Here is an 18,399-nt window from a genome sequence, read left to right as displayed (position 1 = left end):
AGATTTAGCCCTGCCTGGGGCTCTTTGCTGGCAGCGTGGAGCCTGCCTGGGATTCTCTGTCTCCCACTCTCTCTCTGCCCCTCCCCTGCTCATGTGCGCACACTCTCTCTCTCTCAAAATAAATAAATACTTAAAAATAAATAAAGTAAAAAGGCAAGCCAGACTGGCAGAAGATATTCACAACACATATCTGACAAAAGACTTACATCTAGAATATATAATTCTAGATGTAAAATACAATTTCTGTAATCAATAATTAAAAGGTAAACAACTCAATTTAAAAACAGGCAAATGCTTAAAATGGTGGTTAGTGGGGTGCCTGGATGGCTTAGTCAGTTAAGCATCCAACTCTTGATTTTGGCTCAGGTCATGATCTCATGGTTTTGTGGGTTCTAGCCCCAAGTTGGGTTCTGTGCTGCCAGCAGAAAGCCCGCTTGGGATTCTCTGGCTCTCCCTCTCTCTTTGCCGCTCCCCCACACGTTCTCTCTCTCCCTCTCTCTCCCCACCCAAAATAAATAAAAATGAACTTTTTAAAAAAAATTAAAGAAGAAAAGGTGATTAGCATCATTACAATCAGAGAAATTCAAATTAAAACCACAATGAGTGGGGCGCCTGGGTGGCTCAGTAGGTTGGGCATCCGACTTCAGCTCAGGTCATGTTCTCAGTTTGTAGTTCGAGCCCCGCATTGGGCTCTGTGCTGACAGCTCAGAGCCTGGAGCCTGCTTCGGATTCTGTGTCTCCCTGTCTCTGGCCCTCCCCTGCTCACACTCTGTCTCACTCTCTCTCTCAAAAATAAATAAACATTAAAAAAAATTTTTTTTAAACCACAATGAGTAACTACTCCATAGATAGCGACTAGAATGGATAAAATGTAAAAGACGATACCAAGCGTCAATGAAGATGTGCAGCAAATGCAACCCTTACACATTGTTGATGGAAGTATAAAATGGTATAACCACTTGGAAAGTTATTTGGTAGTTTCTAGTAAAGTAAACCCTACAACCTAGAATATTTTCACAAAAGACTTGCAGAACAATGTTCCTAACAGCTTTATTCATGACATCCCCAAATTAGAAACAACCCAAATGGCCATCAACAGGTAAATAAGTAAACAGTGGTATACTTATTCAATGGAATAAACACACACACACACACACACACACACACACACACACACACACACGTTATACTTGCAATAAGAGTCTGAAAAATATTACATTAAACTAAAGAAACCAGACTAAAATGGTATGATTCCATTTATACCTAGTTCATGAACAAAGTTAACATGTGAGTTAACTCAAGGGGGGCAGGGGGCTGGAAGGTTGAGGGTAGCTTACTAAAAAGAAGTAAAAAGGAACTTTTAGAGGTAATGGAAATGTTCTAGATTTGGGTAATAGTAATCAGGGTGTATATATCTGTCAAAATTTATTGAACTGTGTACTTACTATCTGTGTATTTTACTGTATGTAAATTATTTCCCAATAAAGGTGGGATGGCGGGAAAGGCCAAGTACATTTCTACATTAATTTTTTGTTCTTTAGTGCATAGGTAGGTTGAAACTATTAATCTGTTTGTAGTCATGAGAAATACCCAGAGAGTCTGCTCCCCAATTCAAACAAGATGCCAACATTATCATACAGACTGAATTTTTCCCAAAGGACATCAATTTCAAAATAATTTACAGTGGATATTTCTCAGCTCATAGGCCACAGGCCACTAGGGAGACTATGTCCTCATATCCATAAGCCCTTGTTAGTATCTAATCAAAGTAGACCAAAAGGTCAAATATTAACATGTTGCAGGGGTGGGGGTCTGGAATTTTTGAAAGTTCCTTTATACTTCTTTCTAGTCAACCTGTCATCTGCAAAGTCAACTGTCGCTTTCATTTTTATCACTATAGATTAAATTCACTTGTTCATGAACTTCATTTAAATGGAATCTTTTAAAGCACATTTGAAGTATACCTCTTTCATAGGGATGTACAATTACTCAAAAATATTGGAAACCAGTGCCTGTGACAACTAAACACCTAAATCTTCATTAATAATCAAAATAGGGGTGCCTGGCTGGCTCGGTCAGAGGAGCATGTGACTTCTGATATGGAGTTTAAGCCTCACATTAGGTACAGAGATTACTTACATAAATAAATAAACAAATACATAAACTTTAAAAACATAATCAAAATAAAAAGCAGCTGAAGAGTACATGGGGCAACAAAATATGTGATGCAAAAATATATTTTCAAAAAAGCACTGTAAGCTGTAATGCACTGTGAAAACATCAATGATATTTATCTTCAGTAAACAATAAAAATTAAGAAATAGCTTCTCACCTTAAGTTTTGGATATATTTGGCGCAGAGAATCTGCAGTTCCCTTGTCAGCTTCATCAGTAATACATACAACATCTAGCTTCATTTTCATCTTGAATTCTGCGGATAGAGCCTTTTGGACATCCCTGGTTGTAATGACAATGACTTCTACAGCACAAAACAAAAAAAGAAGGAAAGACACAAAAACTCGCTTTCATTTAGACAGTGGTTTCACTATTTCAATTAGATTTGGTCTCTTTCTAGATTTATTTATTGTTATTTTTTTAAGTTTATTTATTTTGAAAGAGACAGAGAGTGTGAGCAGGGGAGGGGCAGAGAGAGAGGGAGAATCACAAGCAGTCTCTGTGTTGTCAGTGCAGAGGCTGATGCAGGGCTCAAGTTCACAAAACTGTAAGATCATGACCTGAGCCGAAATCAAGAGCCAGATGGATACTTAACTGACTGAGCCACCTAAGAGCCCCTGTTTCTAAATGTAATAATAATAGCTAATATTATTGAGTCTTTTCAATGTATTTTACATGCATTCTCTCAATTCTTACAAAAACTCATTTTTACAAATGAGGAAACCTCGACTAAAAGATATTAAGTGACTTTGTTCAGGGTCACACAACTAGTAAGCAATGGACTCAAGATAAAACTCAGTTCTGATGATTCGAGCCCACACTTTAGTATATTACATGCTACTTCTTGATGTAATGAACTCAGAAGAGCATTCATCGAATCATACACAAACAGGATTACATTTAAAATTGTCATTCACTACAAAGGAGCTATCACCACTTCCCACCAAGCAGCCATAAGTGTTTCATTGAGGATCACAATGAACCCTACTAAGAAGCAATTTCCACAAAACAGATGTCTTCATCTTATCCATATAGCTGTTAACCAATGACAGGAAACTTGGGGTTTTGTTATCTTTGGGATTTTTGGTAGGGTAATGTAATTCACTACAACATAACATGTGTTGCTGATGTTTGAAGATCAGATTTTAGTGTCTCTAAAGTGAAACAATTTCCACTTGTTCTGTGATAGTGTTCTAGGTAACAATTATGTCTCCCTTTCACTGCAATCATATTTTTCTCTTTCTTCCTCTTTCTTTCTTTCTTTTCCAAATCATTTAACTTCCCTTCCTTCCTTCTCTCTTCTTCCATTCCCCACTTTGCTTTCTTTTAGTCACTAACTCATTCATCCAATAAATACAAACACTTTTAATATGAAAAGGAAAAACAGGCACTGAGAAGTCAGAAATGGAATTCAACATGGTTCCTATTCTTAAGAAACTTAAGATGGAGAAATTATACATAGAAATGACTAAGGAAGGCTTTCTGGAAGGGATGGCCTTTGAGATAGGTCAAAATAAATTCAAGTCCAACAAACATTTTTTTAGTACACACTGTATGTAAATGCTGATATTACAAGGATGAATGAGATATAGTACCTGCTCTCAGAGATATCAGTCTCCCAGGCCACTAATTATAGCATAAAACAGGCCTTGGGTAGTACTGAGATAGAAAAACACAGTGAGATGGAACCACAGAGGACAGGATGATCGATGCTGTTTAGAATTTCAAAGAGATGGTACCATTTTGGAGAGGACATTTTAGGTAGAGTGGATAGAGTGAAGGGAGTAACTGCATATGTGGGACAGTCTAATAACTGGACTAAGACTCTTGTGGAGAGAAAGAAAAATGCTAAGCAGAGCCACATTAACTTCTCTAAACTCGCGAACAATATGAACAAAGTGAATAAAGATTTTGCTATCAAACTCCAGAATCTTGGGACGCCTAGGTGGCTCAGTTGGTTAGGCGTCTGACTTGGGCTCAGGTCATGATCTCACAGTTTTTGAGTTCAAGCCCCGCATTGGGCTCTGTGCTGACAGCTCAGAGCCTGAAGCCTGCTTCGGATTCTGCGTCTCCTTCTCTCTGTTCACCCTCCCCGACTTGTTCTCTGTCTCTCTCTCTCTCAAAAATAAATAAATGTAAAATCAAAAAAAAATTTTTTTAACTCCAGAATCCTGTGTTTAGGAGGCACTCCTCAAATCTCTCTCTCCCTCCCTCTACCCCTCTCCCATGCTTGCGCACGCTCTCTCTTAAAAAAAAAAAAAAAGAACAGAAAAGAAAGAAAGAAGAAAAAAAATCTTTTCTAAAACAGATCTCTTTTTTTGGTTTGTTTTTAATTTTAATTTAATTTTAGGGAGAGAGAACACAAGTGGGGGAGAGTGGCAGAGAGAGGGAGGGACAGAGAGAAGGAGAGGGAGAGAGAATCTCAAGCAGGCTCCATGCTCAGTGTGGAGCCCGATGTGGGGCTCAATCTCATGACCCTGGGATCATGACCTGAGCTGAAATCAAGAGTCAGGCACTCAACCTACTGAGCCATCCAGGTGCCACCTAAAACATATTTCTTAAAAAAATTTTTTTAATGTTTATTTATTTTTGAGAGAGAGAGAGAGAGAGAGAGAGTGGGGGAGGGGCAGAGAGAGGAGACAGAATCTGAAGCAGGCTCCAGGCTCTGAGCTGTCAGCACAGAGCCTGATGTGGGGCTCCAACTAGTGAACCATGAGATCAAGACCTAAGCTGAAGTCAGACGCTTAACTGATTGAGTCACCCAGGAGCCTCTAAAACATATCTCTTAACATCAGTGTCATAAAGACTACTGCATAGAAATGTTCACAGGTTTGTCTCAGGAAGGCAATTCTCATAGTGGAATGAACACCAGAATACAAGACTGTGCCCCAGGATCTGACACTACTTCCATCTGGTACTCAGATTTGCTATATCTAACTATAGGACACCTCAAACTCATTGTGGCCAAAGCTGAACTCATTATATTCATTCAAACCTGTTCGTTGACTCATATTACCTTTCCTAGTTACTGGTATCACCATCTAGTCACCTAGTCACCCAAGTAAAAAGTAGAGGGAACTCTTCTCTCTTTTTCCACTCTCCCTCTCCATTAATCATCAACTTTGTCAAATGTTCCTTCTTCTCCATCCTTAGTGCTACTTCTTTAGTTCAGGCCCTCTTTAATACTGGTGTGGACTTCTGTATCAATTTCCCAACTCATCTCCCTGCTTGTAGCCTTGAGTCCTTCAAATCCATTCTTTATAGAGATTCCAAAGCAATATTTCTAAAATGTGCATTTAGGGGGACCTGGGTGGCTCAGTCGGTTGAGCATCCGACTCTGGCTCAGGTCATGATCTCATGGTTCATTAGTTCAAGCCCCACATCGGGCTCACTGCTGTCAGCACAGAGCTTGCTACAGATCCTCTGTCCTCCTCCTCTCTCTCTGAGCTTCCCATGCTTGTGCTCTCTCTCAAAAATAAATGAAATATTAAAAACAATTTTTTAAGTAAAAAATAAAATGTGCATCTCAGTTGTCAAATATATTAATTACCATAAGGTTGTTCATAATATTCACTTATCTTTTTAATGTCTGTAGGATCTGTAGTCTTGTCCCCTCTCTTTATATTTGTATCACCCCACTAGACTTTAAGGTTCTAGAAATCAGGGCCTAAGTTACCTTTCCAATTCTGTACCCCTTAATATATTAATATATCACCTGGTACATATAGATTCATAGTAAGTACTGACTATGAGGTACTGACTTGGAATCCCTCTGTGCTCTTTCTGATATCCTTATAGGAGTAATCTTGGATCATTGTGGAGAGCAGCTCTAAAACAGTAATAGCACTATCTTCTCAACCTTTTTTACATAGCAATAGAGTACTTCTATGTTCTTAATTAAAAGAGGCCAGTCTCCAGCCAATGCTGAGTCCTGGTCTTCTCTCATTCATCCTCTCTCACTCTCGTAAAGCCGACAAATCATTGGGATCAAACATCCCCAAAGTTTTATGAGTACATCTCATTGCCATAGCTCACCTTCAAATCCAACACGCTCAAGCAGGTTCAGTGGGTACCAAATTAAAGGTTTGTTCCCAACTGGAAGCAGAGGTTTGGGAATGCTGGAAGTCAGGTCTGTCATCCGAGATCCCCCTCCAGCTGCCATCACTACTGCTTGAAATTCCATTTTCACAAACAGCTATCACAGAGAAAAACAATTAACAGGGAAAAAAAAGTAACAAATTCAAAGCATACATAGTACTAACCCTATTTCTATTTAGGTTACTGATAATCACTTATGTCAAATGTGTCACTTCCAACTCCAATAACCACTATAAGAAAATTTCCTTAGCTACAGTATAAACATCACCTTTATCACATTTTCTGACTCACCAATATAAACTCTCAGCTCCAGCCAGGGGAGATGGGCTGAAGGAGAGATATGAATTAAAGAAACCTGGCCCTTTCCCTTGAGGTGCTCACAATTAAGTGGAGAAGATAAATTCAGTAAATTACAATATACTATCATTAGTGTCGTGGCAGGAATATATCAAAGATGCAGTAGGCATTTGGTGAAGGTAATACCTAAGTATTCCTAGAAAAGACAGGGAGTTTTACAGGAAGGTAATATTTGAGGGGACTTTTGAAGGAGTAAGAGTTTACCAAGTGGGCTTCTGATATGAGTTCTAATTTCTTGAAAAAATCTGGAAACTTCTGACTAGGATTAACAGCATAAATACAAGCACACTAGGTTTCTGAAAAGTATGAGATGACTTAAGATTCCTCCAATAATTCAGCCATCTGCTCTCTTCACATTATCCCCAACTGTGAAAGATATTACTGTAAACACAAACGTAGGAATGTATCTGAACCTAGATTTGCAGAGCCCAAACAAATCAGATTAATTCCTTTCTCTAAACTCAAGGTAATAAACAAACCTGTTTGACCTTCAAAAGAATCTCTTTACAGCAGCTACCACAGAAAAGGTGCACGGTAAAAGGTCATAAATCCTTACTGGTTTAAAATAAAAGTACTCCTTGATTTACAACAAATGATAAAACTTTTTAAGTACCAGTGTGAAATGCAATGTTCAGAAAAAAAAAAATCTGAAACCAAATTGGCAAATAATGCTGCACCCTCCCCTGTAATTATGATCAGTCCTGGGTCCTCATCATTATTTAAACTGCAGCAGTTACACCCGGTACACCCAAGGCACAAAGTGAAGCCTCCTGAACAACATCCACAACTTAAAGATATGGTAATTTCAATTTCAGCAACCACTGCCTCAGAATGGAATTTAACTTCAATGTGGTACTGTATAACTCCTATCACATCTGATGTTATTATGAAAAGAGCATGGGACCTTTCAGAGTCAAAAGACCAGATTTTGAGTTCTGGTTCTGCCACGTCTAGGTGAGATGACCAGTGGCCTGACATTTAAAACTGAGTGTCCTCAGTTCCTGGAAGGGAGCCTGGTTTAAGCTCATAGACCCTTGAATCAGATGGCTGGATTTGAATTCTAACCCTAACCTGCATTAGTTGTGTGAACTAAGGCAAGCTTCATAAATTCTCTTCATCTCAGTTTTATTTTGTAAGATGAGGATAATTACTACTTTGCAGCGTTGTTTTGAAGAGTAAATAAGTTAATCGATGTAAAGCACAGAAAATAATGTCAATCCCACAATAAGCACTGTGTTTGACATCATTAGACAGAGGCTAGGTCATGGAAAGCCTTTTGTGCCAAATGAACCATGCTGTTGCGTAATTCTGGTCTTTGTGTTGCTCCTCTTGCTTCGTAGATTGCCTTTCTCCTTTGCCTAGAAATCACCTACTTAAGCTTCAGTCTAAGAATCATCTTTCTTAAAAAACCATTCCTAACCTCTCCTATCCTCCTGATAGAAGCAACTCCTTCCCTCTTAGGTGCTTCCATTCTACCATGTACAGATCATCTCTGTCTTCCCAGGCTTTATTGCACATATATTTAAATGTCTGTATCTTGTGAGTTCCTTGAAGGCAAGGACCGTGTCAACACTGTATTCTCAGTACCTAACACAATTTCCATCAGATGCCTGGCACTCAATCAGTGTTTGTGGAATAAGCATCTGTGAACATCTCAACAACCGCCTGTAAAAGTCAAGCTCAAACACGTGAAGGGACATTAGACCCCAGGTCACCAGGATCTAAGGTTTCTGCTCTCCACAAGGCTCTCGGTGATAATCATGAACTAACCATGATCCAGACAGATTGTCAAATGCCTCAATGTCACTGGCACGACTCTGGGTGATAAAAATCACAACGAGTCTCGTTAGCCTCCCAAGGTTTAGAGTGGGGGGTTCATGGCATCTCATACATGCCTCCATCATGGCACTCGTTGCCTTCTCCTTTTGTACACTGGTAAGATAAAACACTATCATAATTGGGTCTCTCATCTGGACTTTATTGCATTCCTATTTCTATTTCATTGGCTTGCCCCTAAACAACTAAAAATAGGCAGAATAAATAAATGAAGGGCTGAAGTGGAAAGAGTTCAGGCACTGTGCTGAGTGGTCCAGGATCTGGGTTCTCGTTCGCTGTGACCTCCCCTCCCTCAAACTCCTTTCCATCTGTTGCACAAGGTGGTTGGCTCACATTCTCTCCAAGATCCCTTCTAGTTCGGCTACTTAGCTGCTTGGCCGGGTCAGGCAGGGACTCGAGCGGGCGACTCTAGGGCTCTGCACCCCCGCCCACCTCCTGAGGCCTTCCTCGGCCGGGGTCGAGGAGCCTGCTTTCCCCATATGAGCGGGGCCCGGCTGCCCCCAACGCGGTGCTCACCCCCAACAGCCAGCTCGTAAGGGGCCTGGCAGCGTTAACGCCGCAGCTTTACCTCTCGACTCCAGGCGCGCCACAGCAGCTCCCAGCGCACCCCACGCCGCCTCCGACTGCCAGTCCAAAAGCGCAGGCGCGCGATGGCCGAACAGATCGATGGGATGCGCTGGGCAGGCCCGCGTAGAAGGGACGAGCGTCGAGCAATAGATTTCATACAAAAAGCGCGCCCTATGAGAAGAGGCAGCTGGGTGGTCTGTATCCTTTCGTTCATTCACAAATCATCAACGCCCATTGAATGTGTTTCCCAGTGCTGGGCTCCTGGAATCTGCACAGGAACAAGCCACGGTCTCTTGCTTTAGGGAGTTCTCATTCTACCATATGGCCGACTACCACTCTGAAAAGAGAGCTCATTGGGAGCCGCAGTTTTGGGCTAGCCGGTGGAGAAACAGCCAAATACTCATGCAGGCCAGGGATTGCCAACGCTTTCTATGTCTGCAATGTCTAATGTGGCGACTCACATCGGCTTTCTGAACCAGACTCTTATGCTATGGAAAACAATCACCTTTAATCATTGAAACTGGGAGAAGGAGGGGTGTCAGTGAAGACCTCATTGAGACAGTGACACTGAATAATGGCTTGAAGAGAGTGAGTCAGGTGGATATCTTGGGTAAGAGTCTTCCAAGCTGACTAGCTAGCAAGTGCAGAGGCCCTGAAGAGAGACTGCATGTTCAAAGAACCGTAGAGAGGCCAATATAGCTGAAGGGAAGTAAGCCAGGTGGAGAATGAATGATGGCAGAGGTCAGAGGCAATGGGAGAGAGGGTGGATAATTCAGATCTTGTGCGTCTTGTAGGCCATTGTGAGGATCTTGAATTAAGCAGAAGAACATGATATGACAGGTTTTTAAAGGATCACTCTGATAGCTGTGTTAATAGACTCCCTGGAATCAGGGAGTCCACTTAAGTGGCTGCAACTGCATTAGAGACCTCAAATGCCTATATCTAGACAACTCCAACAATTGTGAGAGATAATAATCGATGTTGTAAGCAGTTAGTTTTGGGGTGGTTTATAAGCTATAGCAGATAACAAGAACAATGTCCACTCTCACACATTCCTGCAATTTCCTAATCTTTTAGAAGCTTCCTCTTTTTCTGTCCATCTCTTAAACCTTGTGTTGCTTTAGCTCCTTGCAAATTAAGAGACAGAGTCTAATTTCTGCAATAAAAATAAAGGAGTTTTACTTCATTCAACAGTATTTATTGAGTGCCTAATAAGTGCCAAACAATGTCTTAGATGGTAGATGCTGGGGATACAACAGTCAGGGCTTGTAATTTTTTCCCAGACTTTCAGTTGAAAGAATAAGAGCTCAGTTAGATGTCCGGGGGGAGGGGAGGAAGACCCGAGACTATTTCCATAAAACCAGCCTATCCCTACTCTGCCTTTTCTTCACTTTAGGCTCCTGGTGGAGTTACTAAATAATTACTTATTTTACCTAAAGAATGACACCAGGTATGTGGGTAAAAGGGAGCCATGGAGTGATTGGCTACAGAAGGCCTGAAACTTGACTACCCTTTCCTTCTACGGCAAGATACTGTCTCTCCTTGTTATTAGCTCAAGCAAACAGAAGCCTTGGGAATTACAGCATGTTTTTTTTTTTTTGTTTTTTTTTTTAAACGTTTATTTATTTTTGAGACAGAGAGAGACAGAGCATGAACGGGGGAGGGTCAGAGAGAGAGGGAGACACAGAATCCGAAACAGGCTCCAGGCTCCGAGCTGTCAGCACAGAGCCCGACGCGGGGCTCGAACTCACGGACCGCGAGATCATGACCTGAGCCGAAGTCAGCCGCTTAACCGACTGAGCCACCCAGGCGCCCCCAGCATGTTTTTGAGGTAAGAACCAGTTATTAAGAACAGCATTCAACCCCATATCTGTCATCCATTTTCAAAGCTCATGTTTAAACTAGCAGATATTTTCAGGGAATTTGTTCCTGTAGTTGACTACTTGAGGGATTGCTTCAGTTTAAACTGACTTGAAATCATTCCCTTAGGGCAGCAGTTTGGAAACTTTTTGATCTCTGGGCTCTTTACACTCTTAAAATATTGGGGACCCTTGGGGCACCTGGCTGGCTCAGTCTGTGGGGCATGCGACTCTTGATCTCCAGGTAGTAAGTTCAAGCCCCATGCAGGATGCAGAGATTACTTAAAAATAAAATTATTGGGGACCCCAAAGAACTTTTGTTTATATGGATTATATCAATTGATATTCACCATATTAAAAACTCAAACTGAGAAATTAAAAAACATTCACTTTTAAGATAAAAATAATACCATTACGTGGTATCATAAATGTCATTTTTATGAAAACATAAGTTTTGAAAACAAAACAATTAGAAGAATGCCATGCTTTCACCTTTTTGCAGATCTCTTTAATATCTGGCTTAAGAGAAAACAGTTGGGGGGCACTTGGATGGCTCAGTCAGTTTTTTTAAGCGTCAGACTCTTGATTTCGGCTCAGGTCATGATCTCATGGTTCATGAGATCAAGCCCTGTATCAGGCTCTGCACTGATAGCACAGAACCTGCTTGAGATTCTCTCTCTCTCTCTCTCTCTCTCTCTCTGTCAATCACTGTGCTGCCCCCACCCCCCGCTGCTCTTTCTCAAAATAAATAAACATTTAAAAAAAAAGAAAGAAAACAACTGGATTCTCCCATCAGTTGTGATGCATTGTTTTGAGTGTATTCTATGATAAAACCTGACTTCACAGAGATACACAATTGGAAAGGGAGAGATATTTTAATAGTCTCGTCAGATAGTTGTAGGTAATATTCTTTGATACTACATCAAAGCTCAATAAGTGGTAGTTTGTTAAAGATTTGTTGCAATGTAGAATCACTGTGTTTTTTTTAAATGTTTATTCATTGAGAGAGAGAGAGAGACAAAGAGAGAGACAGAGCATGAGTAGGGGAGGGGCAGAGAGAGAGTGAAACACAGAATCTGAAGCAGCTCCCAGGCTCTGAGCTGTCAGCACAGAGCCCAAGGCGGGCTCTAACCCCTGAATCATGAGATCATGACCTGAGCCGAAGTCAGACGCTTAACCAACTGAGCCACCCAGGAACCCCTAAAATCACTGTATTAATGAACTTGTTGTACTCTAATACTTGCACTTCAAGTGGACATTTTACCTATGCATGATTTTGCAACTTGACACACTGATCACTTGTAAAATATTGGTTCAATGAATTATGCACATCAATCCATATGTTGACTCATTATATATATATGTATATATATATGTATATATATGTATATATATATTATATACATAAATTTTTAAATATTTTTTGTTTATTTTTTATGTTTATTTATTTTGCGAGAGAGAGAGAACAAGCAGGGGAGGGGCAGAGAGAGAGGGAGAGAGAGAGAGAATCCCAAGCAGGCTCAACACTGGCAGCGTGGAGCCCAGTGTGGGGCTTGAACTCATGAATGGTGAAATCATGACCTAAGCTGAAACCAAGAGTCGGACGCTTAACTGACAGAGCCACCCAGGTGCCCCTTATTATATTTTAAAAATTACATTTGTTAATATAACCACCAATCTCATCAGAAAATCCTTACATGTTGTAAAGCTGGTAAGCTTATGATGACAGATACAGGTTTTCCAAACTTCTGATTTTCTCTTTTAAGCTCAAATATTATCATTGGTAGCAAATACTATTAGTGGTTTTCCTTGAAGTGACTGGCTTACTTCATTAATTTTCATAGTTTGTATGTACTCAGGGACCAAGATTTAATAAAATTATGTTATTGCTTCATCAAAGACATTAAATGAAACTTTGCTTTATTATTATTTTATTACTATTATTTTATTTTTATTGCAAGTGTGTGGCAGTGAAGAATGCAATGCATGTTAATAGAGTTTGGTATCACTGCTTTGATTCATGCCAAAGCACCAGCAGTTTTAGCCACCATTGCTTTTGCACCATTAGTGCAAATATCAATTCAATGAAAGAGGCAAATCATATTTCAGTATTACTATGAAAGTAATTTTGACATGACAGATCCATTGAAAGGATCTTGAGGACTCCCAGAGGTCCATGGAGCATACTTTTAAGAACTGCCGCCTCATGGATTCCTTCTTTCTGCCTCCCACTGCTTCTAGTACTTACATTATGGCACTTATCACAAAATATTGTCATCCCTTTTTTATGTTTTCTCTATCACACTGGGAGCCCTTGGAGGACAAAGGCAGTATCTTAGTTGCTCCTCTCTACCCAGGTCCCAGCAGCACAGGACCTGGGACATACTAAGTAAATAATATTGAATAAATTAAAAATTTCTCATAAATTTTCCCTTGACCTCCCATGTGGTGGTGGAAAAACTGAGTTGAGGGCCCAGGTCACTGACAACATCTCTTTCTGAACATTCCTTCTCACTAAATCAATCTATATTGTTATCTATATTATTCTTAGCCTCATACTTATTATTTATTTGTATTTATTAATTACATGGGAAGTACTCAATAAATGCTTACTGAATAAAGACTGTTCCCTATAATGTTTGTTTCTTTTAAACATTTTTTTAAACATTTATTCATTTTTGAAAGGCAGAGAGAGACAGAGCGCAAATGGGGGAGGAAGGGCATAGAGAGAGGGAGACACAGAAACAGAAGCAGGCTCCCGGCTCCGAGCTGTCAGCACAGAGCCTGACGCGGGGCTCAAACTCACAGAGCGTGAGATCATGACCTGAGCCGAAGTTGGCCACTTAACCGACTGAGGCACCCAGGCGCCCCTTATAATGTTTGTTTCTTGTTCACATTTCTTCCCCAGGGGACATTTGTATGTATGTGTTTATCTGTGGTGGGGACTAGCCCAAGAAGGTCAAGCTCCAAAGTTCTCTTTCAGCTTTCAAAGGAAACCTTTAAAAGTTGGGCCTTGGCTCAGAAATACTCTTCCCACGGTCTGCAAGAGTTCTCTCTTTGGGAATTTGCTGGCCACATCATAATATTCATCTACTCCATTTGGCTGTGGACTTGTCAGTGGGGCAGGAAATTATTATTTTTAGAGTACTGAGTGAAAGATAAAAATGAAAAGAGAAACTCTACTTTGGCAACCAGTTGCAGGTCCTAAAATATTTGTGTTTTATTTTTGTACATAAGCCCACCAGTTGCCTAATAGATTCATGATAAGTTAGAGAGCAAATGATGCTATAGTGTTTCTATAAAGGGCTTGGAAGGAAACTTCATTAATTAGGACTTCAATATTTCCTTTCAAGCACACAGAATTTTCATTGTTGTTGGCTTTAAAGGTCTGAATCTGGATTATTTATGGTTAAACAATTTAAAAATACTGATTTAATCAATTTGCTAGTTTTTCTCCTTTATTAGAAGCAAAATTTTCAGAGGGCTGATTTTCCTTGTTTTTAAATTGGAAAGTATGGTTTATGAGCCACACTTTATTTACTTATTGAACAGCTGTTTACTGAGTGACTGCTATGTGCCCAGGGCAGTTTAAGGCTCATAAGGTATATTAGTGAACAAATAAGAATCCAACCTCATCCCAACAGGCAGGGGCAGCATACATTATAAATAAATTTAAGTAATAAATGAGTAAACCGTGCAGCATATTAAAGTGAGATAAAACTTTGGAAATAAGAAAAAGTTAGGGAAGAGGGACAGGGAGGGGAAAACCACACTGGCAGCTATAAAGTCTTAAGAGTTTTATGGAGGTTATTGAAATTTGGGACTTGTGTCCCATTTAAATCTCTATAACTTTCGATATAATAAATTTATGAGTATAATCAAAATGAACAGGTGAAATCAGTAAAAATGGTGGAGTAAGTCCCTCTAAAAATTCTCTCCTCCACAAAAGCAATGAGAATACTGTAAAAAATAGAATCAACTTTTTTGAACATGCATCATGAACAGTGAAACAATCATGTCACTTCTTTCAGTATGTTGGTAGTCACCATACATCTCTTAATTGTTTATACAAAGACGGCAAGAATGTAGTTGTGTTGCTTCCTTGTCTCCCAGTGATAAACCCATGTGACATAAAAAAAAAAGGCGGGGGGCGCCTGGGTGGCTCAGTTGGTTGAGCGTTCAACTTCAACTCAGGTCATGATTTCATGGTTCATGAGTTCAAGCCCCATGTCAGGCTCTGTGCTGACAGCTCAGAGCCTGGAACCTGCTTTGGATTCAGTGTCTCCCTCTTTCTCTGCCCCTCCCCTGCTCATGCTCTGTTTCTGTCTCTCAAAAATGAATAAACGTTAAAAAAATAAAAAAAAAAGATAACAGAATTGGTCAACAAAATGAAAGTGCAGCAAAGAAATGAAAAGTGATAAGGCAGGAAGTGAAATTCAATTGAACATATATGGAGTTATGCAAGAAATGGCTGATTGTGGGAATGTTAGTACTGCTATCATGAGAGAATATAGATACACAGCCAGAGGAATTTAGTGAAGGCTACTTTATCTACATAAAGGAGGAAAATGCTTGTGACAAAAGGGAAGAAGATGTTCCAAAGGAACTTATACCAGCAAAAAGTCCTTCACATTCAAGGAATTCTTAGAGATAAATTTAATGAGATTGTAAAATACAAAGAAGAGAATGTTGGAAGCTGATCCAAACTTAAAAAGGTACATGACAATTCATCAAAACATAGTGAAGATACTTGTTCCATATTTTAATAAAAGAGGCAAGCATTGTTCAAATTACTTTTGGTATGTTTTTTGCAAGAAAAACAATTCTCAATTTCTCTAAATGCTTTAGATTACAAAGTAGTAAATAAATATTAGTTTAGTATGTTTTGATTTCCCTCTACATTTATAACTGACAGTAAGAAAGTTTTTGATGCTTTGACAAAAAAATTTAAAGGTCACAGAACAATGGTAGTTTCTCCCACTGACTATTAAGGTCTCTTTGGTTTCAACTTGCAATGTCATTTTAATATTCTGGCAGTACTGTGAAAAATGATTTCTTTTTAAAAATTTTTTAGGATTTCATATATATATATATATAAATTTAGCACAAAATTATGAGAAGATAGCATTTCAAATCAAATCAACAGTTAAAGGATAGGTGCTTCAGAAAAGGAAGCTGAGAGGGGCGCCTGGGTATCTCAGTCAGTTGAGGGTCTGATTTCAGCTCAGGTCATGATCTCACAGCTCGTGAGTTCGAGCCCTGCGTTGGGCTCTCTATGCTGACAGCTCGGAGCCTGGAGCCTACTTCGTACTCTGTGTCTCCCTCTCTCTCTGCCCCTAACCCACTCAAATTCTGTCTCTCTCAAAAATAAATAAACATTAAAAAGAAAAGAAAACTGAGAAAACTTGGCCATGGTCAACAGCTAGTATGTGGAAAAACCAGGATATGAATACAGGGATGCTAACTCTACAGAATGTGCCCTTAACTAGTATAGTATGTTGACTTCACGTAGAATATATTCAATATACAGTTTCTTCCATAGGGGTTTTGAATTCATAAAAATTTAAAATTTTGTAAATCAGGAAAGAACATATATGAAATTAAGTGGCAAAGTACAGACTGGGAAAACCAAGGTATTGCAACACCTGACACAATAAAGGTATTAATATACACTAAAGGGAGTAATTGATACATCCTGGCAATTTGGCAGTTTGATGGTGATTTCAGGATATTATTCTAAGGAAATAAATAGGTATGGAAGGATATATGCGTGAGGGTGTTTATTATAATACTTGTAGTTTTCAATATCAAAATTTTGTAGACAACCTTAATATCCATCTACAGAGTTTTTGTTTTGTTTTATTGTAACCTCTATGCCTGATGTGGGGCTTGAACTCATGACCGTGAGATTAAATGATGCATGCTTTACTGACTGAGCCAGCCAGGTGCCCCAGTAGAGGGTTTTAAATGAGAAGTTAGGAAAATTTCTTAAAATGTAACAAAATGCAGCTAACAAAAATAACAGTTAAAATGAGTATGCCCCTTGCCCCAGTGACCATCATTTCCGCCTCTAGTCTCTCCTTTTCAAATTCATTTTCTACACAGATGCCAAAGGCAGATCTAATCATGTCACTCCCTTGCTTGACACCCTCATGGCTTGGCAATGCAAAATCCTAAAACAAGCTTCTAAGGCTGGAGTATCTTCTCTCTCTTCCCTTAATAGTCCAGTAACACAGGACTCAACATGTTTCTTGGCTGGACTTTGTGCCCAGTTATTCTGCCTAAGGATTTAGCATTCCATTGAGCCCCACTGGTTAGTATCACCCTGCTCTTTTAACAATACTGTTTGCTACTCCTTTGGAGCTCTTACACAAATGTTATTAAATATTGTGTATGCAATTATTTAATATACTCTCTCCCATGAGACTTTAAATTCCAAGAGAGCAAAAATTATCTGTTTAGCCAACATTTTCCCCATTGTACCTAGTATAATGCCTGACATGGTTGCTTGATGCATTCACTGAATGAATGAATGAAAAGCAAGCTACAAAATAAACAGTGTGAGTCCAATTTGGTAAAGGAGGGGCCAAACCAGTACCAGACACAGAAATAGGAATAGCCCCAGCAGGTACATGCTGGCCAGGCTCTTCCCTGAGAAGGGGAACGTGCTCCTCTGATAGGTGGAATGAGGGGGCAGGCTGCACAAGGGGGTGGGAGCTTGCTGGGAAGAACAGAGCTGGATGAGAGTGGCAGCCTCAGGGGCTCCTACCCTTCCACCTCCCTGGACAGGAAGGGGCTGCCACAAGAGGGAGGTAGGTCTCCTGTGGACCACCCAAGGTACAGGCATCGGAGTCACAAGATGAGGGCTGCCTGGGAGGCTCAGCTGGGGTATTAGACACAGAGTTATGGGGAGATAGGCCTTGGGGAACGCACAGCCCCAGAGGGAGGGTTCAAGGCCAAGGCCTGGAGTTTCCCAGCCAGGGCAGCATGGAGGAGCATTGGGAGAGTGAATGCCACTTCACTTGAGACCATGCTTGAGGTCAACTCCTTCTGCTGGGGGAGGGAGATGGGTCTATAAGCTCAGGAGATCTCTCACCAGGTACTTGTTCTTAAAGACTGCACCCTAGCTGTGTGGCAATTGGAGGCAGTGTGGTGGGTGAATGAGTAGCTGTGCTGCTGTGTCTTTTGTCAAAAGCTTGACCTGGCTGGTTTATCAGCCATCTCAAGGCTTTGTCTTTTACGATGTCAAATTCTTCTGCCTACCTGGTTCCTGAAGGTGGATTCCCATCCTCCATCCCAGAAGATGCCAGGCCAGGCTTTGCACACCACTGCCCCCTCTCCCAGTAGCGTCCTTATTTCCCTGCTTATCTCCAAATTTAATGTTTGTCACTGTGAGACTCACCACTCCTACTTGACACATGATCTCCCTGGCTTCCAGCCAAGAGCCCTGAAGTCCTAGAAGAACCTTCTCTGCCATCCCTCTGGAGCCCAATAAACACATTCTGAAG

The 18,399-nt window shown here is 40.3% G+C and overlaps 1 protein-coding gene across 1 annotated transcript in view; it reads right to left on the bottom strand.

Annotated features, from left to right (window-relative positions):
- EIF2B3 (eukaryotic translation initiation factor 2B subunit gamma) overlaps positions 1-9,089 on the bottom strand; it is a 123,304-nt gene extending 114,215 nt beyond the window's left edge. Inside the window, exons 1-3 of the mRNA XM_047084700.1 lie at positions 9,034-9,089; positions 6,210-6,369; positions 2,333-2,478 (exon numbers count right to left, since the gene is read on the bottom strand). Of these exons, the coding sequence (XP_046940656.1) occupies positions 2,333-2,478; positions 6,210-6,357 (294 nt within the window). The 5' untranslated portion in view covers positions 6,358-6,369; positions 9,034-9,089. The remainder of the gene's footprint in view (positions 1-2,332; positions 2,479-6,209; positions 6,370-9,033) is intronic.
- Positions 9,090-18,399: the final 9,310 nt, after the last annotated feature.

This window comes from Lynx rufus, unplaced genomic scaffold, assembly GCF_022079265.1.
Source record: "Lynx rufus isolate CCGP_SWC_20201006 ecotype Redwood Valley unplaced genomic scaffold, mLynRuf1.p SCAF_2, whole genome shotgun sequence".
In the NCBI taxonomy this organism is placed as follows: domain Eukaryota; kingdom Metazoa; phylum Chordata; class Mammalia; order Carnivora; family Felidae; genus Lynx; species Lynx rufus.
The sequence above is the reverse complement of the archived record's forward strand: the minus strand, read 5'-3'. Positions and strand labels throughout refer to the sequence as shown.